The sequence below is a fragment of the Danio rerio genome, chromosome 22, assembly GCF_049306965.1.
Source record: "Danio rerio strain Tuebingen ecotype United States chromosome 22, GRCz12tu, whole genome shotgun sequence".
In the NCBI taxonomy this organism is placed as follows: domain Eukaryota; kingdom Metazoa; phylum Chordata; class Actinopteri; order Cypriniformes; family Danionidae; genus Danio; species Danio rerio.
Window position 1 is genome coordinate 15,285,349 of NC_133197.1, and position 8,676 is coordinate 15,294,024.

The 8,676-nt window shown below is 37.8% G+C and overlaps 1 protein-coding gene across 2 annotated transcripts; it reads right to left on the minus strand.

Moving 5' to 3' along the window:
* Positions 1–1,434: 1,434 nt before the first annotated feature.
* hsh2d (hematopoietic SH2 domain containing) lies at positions 1,435–8,647 on the minus strand. 2 transcript variants are annotated; one of them, XM_073936490.1, is made up of 6 exons: positions 8,369–8,647; positions 7,050–7,189; positions 6,817–6,906; positions 6,515–6,680; positions 5,061–5,255; positions 1,435–2,721 (listed from the first exon to the last, which is right to left on the minus strand). In XM_073936490.1, exons 2-6 carry the CDS (start codon positions 7,172–7,174, stop codon positions 2,227–2,229), a joined length of 1,071 nt encoding a protein of 356 aa, XP_073792591.1. In that variant the 5' UTR covers positions 7,175–7,189; positions 8,369–8,647; the 3' UTR covers positions 1,435–2,226. The 2 variants fall into 2 exon arrangements, with proteins under 2 accessions (XP_073792591.1, NP_001017541.2); NM_001017541.2 differs by having other exon boundaries at positions 5,034–5,255.
* Between the last annotated feature and the right edge of the window lie 29 nt (positions 8,648–8,676).

The following is an 8,676-nucleotide window of genomic DNA, read 5'->3' on the forward strand; positions in this document are numbered from 1 at the left end:
CTTTAGTGGCATAGTTAGTAAGTTACTCCAGATGGTCTATTCACAACATAATATACAAGACAAAAGCCGGAGAGCCTCTTCAAATAAGCACGTGTCCCTCAATGGTTTGTTTTTCTGTTTCGAGTGATCTGCTATTGTAGCTAATAAACGCCGCGCAACTAAGCAACCGCAATAACCTGGGGTTTTCGAGAGCGCGCATTATGTTCACGCGCTATTACAGCTTTCTCGCTGCTATCAAGCACATAACATTGCACACTTGCATATGTGCGATAATATTGTTTGTTTAAATTAACTAATACGTATTTTTCCTGACTCATTAGACAGCAGCCAGTTGTGCAACAAGCTCCCTCAAGCGCGTGCTCTTGGGCGCGCGACACATGATACTTGACTGGCAATACTTAATGATACATGATACTTACAAGTGGCTGAACACGCAGTGCCCTTCTAACGAGATAAACATTTAATTAAGAATCCTGACGATTTGAATAAGTAACTACAATGACACCCATGATATTTTTTTGGGTTATAAGCTCTTTTTATCAGCTAAACTGAAGTCCAGTCTAAAAGACCAGCTAACTGGCAAAATGACAGATTAATATAAGATTTTATATTTATAATATAAGATTTTATATTTAAATACAAATAAAATAAATGAAAATAAACAATAAGACTCACTGGCCAATTTAATAGGTACCTGCCCTGCTGAAAAATCCAGCTTAAACCAGTCTAGGCTGGTTGGCTGGTTTTAGCTGGTCGACCAGGCTAGTTTTTGAGGGTTTTGGCCATTTCCATGCTGGTTTCCAGCCATTTCCAGCCTGGTCTTAGCTGGTCAGGCTGGATAATGACCAGCTAAATCCAGCTAAAACCAGCTTGACCAGCCTGGTTTAAGCTGAACATAGCTGGTTTTGGCTGGGCTCCCAGCCTGGCTAGGCTGGTCAAGCTGGTTTTAGCTGGTCATCTCCCAGCCTGACCAGCTAATACCAGGCTGGAAATGGCTGGAAACCAGCCTGGAAATGGCCAAAACCCCTCTAAAACCAGCCTGGTCGACTAGCTAAAACCAGCCAACCAGCCTAGGCTGGTTTAAGCTATTTTTTTCAGTAGGGGGTTCAACGTATTAATGCTTGCATCAATAATTTTGCAGTAACTCAGACACTGACCTGGTCAAGATGGTCTGGTGAAGTACAAACTAAGCATCTGAATGAGAAAGAAAGGTGATTTAGGTGACTGTGGCATAGTTGTTGGTGCCAGGCCGGCTAGTGGAGCAAATTGCCGTCAAATGGGATTTTCATGCACAACCACCTCTAGGGTTTATAAATGAGGATGGTCAGAAAAACTGAAAAGCAGTGGGGGAAATGCCTTGTACATGCCAGAGATATGTCAGCAGAGAACCTCTGAACTGGTTCAGCACACAGAAAGCCAACAAATAACCACTCATTATAAATGAAGAGCATTTATGGACACACAATTCATCGAACATTGAAGCAGATGAGCTACAGCAGCAGAAAAAAACTCTCTGTCAGCTGAGAACAGCAAACCGAGGCTTACAATTCACATGATATCACCAAATATGGACATTAGAAGATTGGAATAGGGTCACCTGGGTAAAGTGTAATGAGTCTTGATTTGGCATGAAAGCATGGATCCATTTTGCCCAGTATCAATGATTAGGGAGGTGGTGTACTGATGTGAAGATATTTTCTTGCCACCTTTTACCAGCCAAGACTTACAAATATTCTAAACTGTTCCAACACAAATTTGGATAATTTTTTTTTTAAATGTAACATTTAAAAAAATATAACCCAGTTGGTGGGCTAGTCTATATTTTACTCAAACTTCGGTTGAAACAGCCCAGCATGTATAAAGTGCACTGAAGACCTACATGGAAAACCAGCTGAACCATCAATACCCATAACACCATCACAATGTAGGATATATGGAGGAAATCCTTGTCTCTCCTGGATTATCTGTACAGTTTTTGGCCAACTGCAGTGCAAAGCAAATATTTACAGAGCATTTTAAAATCTCCCTTTATATAAAATGCCTGATTTTAGGAAGTTGAAACTATTCAAATTCATGCCCCCAGGCACATACTGTTCCTATTATAAAATGATTTTAACCATGCCAGACAGGTTTTTCCAGATGACGCGTTAAACAAAATTGAAATGCAGCATGTTTAAAAATAACAACCCAACAAATCACAATAAAAGGCATTGTTTATGTTTTTATCTAGTAACCAGGTGCAAAAGGCGGTGGATGTCGGTACTCCACTGGTAAGTTTCTATCACTGGATTTGGGAATACCATCAGATATTGGATGTTCAGCTAACTCCTGATAGTCATTTTCCACTAGTCCTTCAACATTAGTGTTAATGCTCTCCAAAGCAGAAGTGGCATCTTTCTGAAACAAACCGCCGGCGATCTCCTCATACGTGTGATCTTCAGAGCGCTTCTTTTTCAGCTTTTTCTTGATGTGCACCAGGCTCAGGACCACAGGTTTCTGCTGTTGGTTTTTCTGTTGGGTACGGCCTTCATTGGGTGTGTTTGGTGTGATTTGCTGTCTGTCAGGGATTACTGGCATCAACCCTTGCGATCTGTCCTCTGTGCTTGTTTGTAAGCGGCTTGGCAAGCGCATTCTGGGCGGTAACTGAGGTGGTGTTTCTTCAGTTGGAGTTTTAGAAGCAAATACTGTTCTAGGCTTCGGAACTGGCTTTGTTGGCTGATCCTGAAGTGAAAAAAAGCTTGATTAAACAACCTGTTTATTCATTCATAAATTTTTTTCAGCTTAGTCCCTTTATTAATCTGGGGTCGCCACAGCGAAATGAACCGCCAACCTGTTTATTAATTATTAAGTAACGAATAATTGACTCCAGTGTTTTTTTTTTGGTTTTTTTTTTCATTATTTTCAAATACACTCTCAGAAATAAAGGTACAGGAGCTGTCACTGGGGCAGTACTTTTTAAAAAAAGATTTATTTGAACCCAAATAGTCCACAGTGGTACCTAAAAGGTACATATTATTACCTAAATGTACCTTAAAAGTACCTCTGAGGTACCATTATGGACCCTTAAAGTACAAATATGTACCTTATGAAACGTTTGAGCTTGTCCACTTTCCCACATTCAGCGGTAGTCGAAAAGCATTTGATCGGATTGCTCCAACAGAGTGTTGTTTGTCCCCCTACTGACCGGAAACATCATCAGTCACTAGCCCGACAGTGGAAACGCGACATAATTTCGGCCTCACTGCTCATGCTCCTGGGCTATTGGCACGGCCCAGCCCGATAAAAGGCTCGCACTGGCCCGACAGTGAAAATGCGACTAATTGTGTGGCGTTTTGATGATAAGCAGAAGTTTCTGCTACTCTTCCCATCTTTCTCCGTCATCATAATTTCCTCTGATTTGTTAGTTGCTTGAACTTATTTCATCCACTGGTTTGAAATAACTGAAAACGCCCATACATAAACATGCACACTGTGCAGCTTAATCAAGTGTAGTATTAGTGACATAGTATAAGAGTGCACAGACGTGTAGCCACATGATTTACTCTTCACTCTGATGGTTAAAGGGACCGAAAATGGACAGAAGAGACACATTGAGATTCCAGGTGTGAACGGTAATGTCTGCTTTGTCCACTTGTGATCAGATCGACGAAAATGCAACTTAATACCAGGTGTGGACAGCACATAAGGGACCATCTTTGCATCTGACAAAACGCAAGGTGCTTCAAAAGATGTAAGTGTATATTGATCACGCTCATACATTAAGCATGTTTACATAGAAAAACATGTGGACATGAGCCATCACACCCCAGATGGAAAGCGCCATGTGTTTTAGAATTCTAAACATTCTATGAGAGTTGCTAGCATTGTATAGAGAACAAAGTAAAGAAGGAGACTTCTGTATACCGCTACATTCCTACTTTCTAATAATTTAACAGACAGGGGTCAGTTATTCTGCTTACACTATGGTTACCACAACAGTAGACATTGTTCCGATGTTATATTTGTTTGGTTTTTGTCCACAAAATGCTCCTGTATGTAGGACTAGTTTCTTACGCATCTCATCCAAAGCATTTTGTTTTGTTTAGATTTTTGACAGTCATATTCAGCATAGTGACAAATTGCCAAGAACTGACACTCAATAGAACGTTTCATTGCAACAGCAGCGCCCAGCAACATCCCCGCGATTCCGCCATTTTGGAATGAAAGTGATCGGTTGTCCATTGGATCTTATTGCTGTCGCAATGGCAAGCAGTTGCTTTGCTTTTTATTTATTTATTTAAAAAGTGCATTAAAGCTGGGATACAACCTAAAAGACGACAATACAGCACTTACTATCACAATCATCGGCACTTTTAATATTTTATTTTACAGACTTATAATATGCTTTTGTTCTATTGGAGTTTTCATTCCAAAATGGCCGCTGCGTGACGCTTGAGGCATCTAGTGGCTGTTTCACAAATCACACTAGAGTCTCGCCTCTTGGTGATTCTATGCTCTTTGATAGTGATATGAAACTGTAAAGACTGATTTATACTTCTGCGTCAAGCAAGAGCCACGCGAGTCCATTGGAGTGAGTGTTTACAAGTGTCGAGTCCCGTGAAGGAGCTCCAGATAAAAAGTTTTGAGTTTACCTCATGGTTAAAGTTGTTGCAAGTCCACCGGTTCCTGCCTCAAAATGAGTGAGTTTGAGCCACTTGTACATTAAGGAAGCGTTCAGAAAAAACAAAACACTAACGAAGAAACTCGACACAGTAACATAAACACCTACTGTCAGCTAGTGTTACAGAAGTATTATAGCAGAGGAACACGAACAGCCCGCAGAAGTATAAATGCACGGTAAAGCGCAAGGCATGCGCCGTCGGTCACGCTGATCACTCAACGGAGAAGTATAAACCAGGCTTAATGCAGAACTACTTTAGCTGCGCATGTATCTGAAAATAACTGCACACCTTAGAATGTTCATTAGCCAATCAGAATCAAACATTTACAGGTAATAAATTATATACATATAATGTCTGTTGATGTAATATTACCGTGCTCTGTATATTCAAAGCGCTCACTTCTGTCTCCAAGCTGGGATATAGTCTCCCAGGATGACTTGTAGAATTGTTTTGAAGCTGTGAAGTCTGGTTTTCTTCAGAGATATTTGATTGAAGCGTATTTGTTGCTGTTGAAGAACTTATCCATTCAACCTGCCTATGGCTTACATCTTTCTTTTGAGGAAATAACAGCTCAACATAGTTAGTTTTGCCGCCCTGAAACACAAAGGAGAAAAACTTTAGTTCAAATCAACACACATATACTAAGATTACGATTCATGGTTTCCGTCCACTCTTAGTGTGTCTGATGTTTTAAACAGAAATTGCATGCTATGTGAGAATGCAAAAGTGTACAAAACTTTTACTTCAAATTGTTTTTAAATGTGTGATGTATAAATTTTATAGGACACTAAGGCTGTATTTTTATAGCTCTACATTACAGCTATAATACAAACAACTTTAACGGATTAAATGATTTCCTATAATATTTTTTCTTCTGCAGAAATCTGCTTTTATTTATTCATTCATTCATTTTCTTGTCGGCTTAGATCCGCCACAGCGGATTAAACCGCCAACTTATCCAGCAAGTTTTTACGCAGCGGATGCCCTTCCAGCCGCAACCCATCTCTGGGAAACATTCACATACACTCACTCACACACACACACTCATACACTGCGGACAATTCAGCCAACCCAATTCACCTGTACCGCATGTTTTTGGACTGTGGGGGAAACCGAAACACCCGGAGGAAACCCACGCAAACGCAGGGAGAACATGCATACTCCACACAGAAACGACAACTGAGCCGAGGTTCGAACCAGCGACCCTGCGACGTTCTTGCTGTGAGGCGAACGTGCTACCCACTGCAACACTGCGTCGCCCTGCTTTTATTTAATATAAACTAAACAAATCTTTTTTACATTATACTATAATTATTATCATATAATGTATATAATCTTTTAATAATTTTTCGATGAATGTGAGAAATGTGTTATACAAATATGTTGTGCATAATGTTTTAATGCATAATTAATATGCACTATTAGTTCTACAAAAATAAGAAAAGTATTTTAAATCTTTTACAAAGAACAGTTTAAATTACATATTAAAAGGGAAAAAATATTTTCATACTAGTTTTATGTTCTTGTTTAGCAGGTGATTAGCATCTGAGGGGTGCCCAAACTCAGTCCTGGGGAGGCCGGTGTTCTGCAGAGTTTAGGTCCAACCCCAATTAGACACCTGAACCAGCTAATCAAGCTCTTTCTAGGTATACTAGAAACTTTCAGGCAGGTGTGTTGAAGGAAGTTGGAGCTAAACTATGCAGGACAGCGGCCCTCCATGACTGAGTTTGGGCACCCCTATTTCTAACTAGACTGATCTGTGTCTATCAAGGGAATTATAATGAATAGCCATAACCAAATTGTTTGCAACGTACAGGGCAACAATATGCTAGCATTTAAGTGTAAATCTATACCTGTTCACAGGCCACAGTGAGCAATTCATTGTAGGGGAGAATAGGGCATCTGCGATGGAAAGCCACCAAGTCATGAAGGGAACAATACACCGTCTTTTCTCCCACTATCATAAACTGGTTATCTGGCAATACGTTGATCATAAAGTGTCGGCATCGATCTTCAGCTCTAAAAAAAGAAGATTAACAGGTCCGCTGTTAGGTCTAATGGACTCATTTGTGTTTAGATGTTTTGCGACTTCCTTATAGTCAAAATTAATAACTGGCAACAATGGCCATATTCACACACACACACACACACTTACCGATAAGATAATGTATAACCCACTCTGCTTTCGCTAACACGAATAAGGAAGTAACCAGCCGGCTTGCACATCAGCATTTCCTCTGCAGCTCTAAAACACAAAATTATTTTATCGGACTGGATATCAGAAACCTGATTTTCAGGTAGATGACATCGTCATGACATGACACATTTCGAGCATTTTTGAACAATTCAAAGTCATGTTTGCATATTTTTGTAACATAAGTCCATTACTTCCTGGATATGATGCCATGAAACCATTCAGGAACAATTCCATTCTCCAAAATGCAGCTGCGCTGGTATTCTGTAAACCAGCTAAATGCTGCATTACTGCTGTCATTTGGCAAAGGAACGGCCATGACATCAAGTGTGTCCTATAAACACACAAATAATTGGATGAAATAATGTGTAATTTGTATGTATAAAGGTCAGTTTGTGTTTGTATCTAAATTTACATTAAATTTACATTGAATCATTTGGCAGATGCTTTATCCGAAAAAGGGGTTTCTGCAGGTTTCACAGAGTTAAATTTAAGACTTTTTAAGACATTTTTTAAAACTTTAGACTCATTATGGGCTATGAAAAATATTTTTCCCTATCCAAAATAAATACATAAATAAATAAATACATTTAATAATACAACAATAACATTTTTTTTATATTTTAGATTTTTTTCTTAGCAAATTTTTTTAAATATTGTGTAAAAACAAGCAAGCTCTACTTGTATCCATTCACTTGTTTTCCAATATAAACTTTCTTTAAAATGAAAAAAAACGAACAAATGTTTTTAAAGTTTTAAAAACTATAATAAACTAAATCTATGCACAACAATCTGTCCAGATCAGTGTCCTCAGCAGTAAATACACAGAGAACGTTTAAACAAATGTTATTGTATGGAAAACAATTAAACCATTATGATAAATAGAGTAAAAAATTACGGTTTAAAATAAAAGTTCAACGTTTTATTGAGATTTATTGTTGGTGATTGTATGGGTTTTGGCCAGATTGAGTAGCAATGCATGAACATGAGAGAGTGATTTTGTTAATGTCAAATTTAGTGTATATATATATATATATATATATATATATATATATATATATATATATATATATATATATTTATATATATATATATATATATACACTAAATTTGACATTATATTATATATAGGGCCTATATATACTATATATATATATATATATATATATATATATATATATATATATATATATATATATATATATATATATATATAGGCCTATATACTCACAAAAACATTAATTAATTAAAACAGACCAAAATCTATGTTATATTAAAGAAGTCAACAACACTAACCGTAACCGTAAGTATGACAAAATGACAAATGTTAACCGTTAAATCAACATAATTCACACGTAGTTTTACTATCCTCACAATTTCAACTTCTAAAATTCTTTACATAATTCAGTTTCAGCCCTGGATAAGTGACCCGCTGTGGATAGCCTAATACATGTTTTATACGTCTGACATTAACAATAACGCATCAAAAATGTCATGTTTATAATGCACTCACCTGCCGAGGAACAACGCACGGTATTGTGACAGCAGTTGACGTGACCTCACCTGTTAAAACTGTTGTATGGGTGTGGTTTAATTAAAGTAATCGACACATACATTTAAACTATAAATAATTACAGCAATGTACTCCAAATCATTCTTCGGTTTCAGCTGAAAACATATCCAGTTTACAAACGTTGACAGTTGATTTGTTCGCGGGAAAATTTGACGTATGATAATACAGTGAGTAGTATTTACGTTACTTTCACCTTCCTGGAAGGTCTGGTCAAAGTCTAATTAGCTGAACCTGCAGGCAAATCAGGT

Coding starts and splice junctions, on each gene's coding strand:
- hsh2d (NM_001017541.2), bottom strand. CDS start 7,174: ATGGCCGTTCCTTTGCCAAATGACAGCAGTAATGCAGCATTTAGCTGG. Junction 6,681..6,816: donor GGTTATACATTATCTTATCG/GTAAGTGTGTGT, acceptor TTCTTTTTTTAG/AGCTGAAGATCGATGCCGAC. Junction 5,256..6,514: donor TCACTGTGGCCTGTGAACAG/GTATAGATTTAC, acceptor TTTGTGTTTCAG/GGCGGCAAAACTAACTATGT.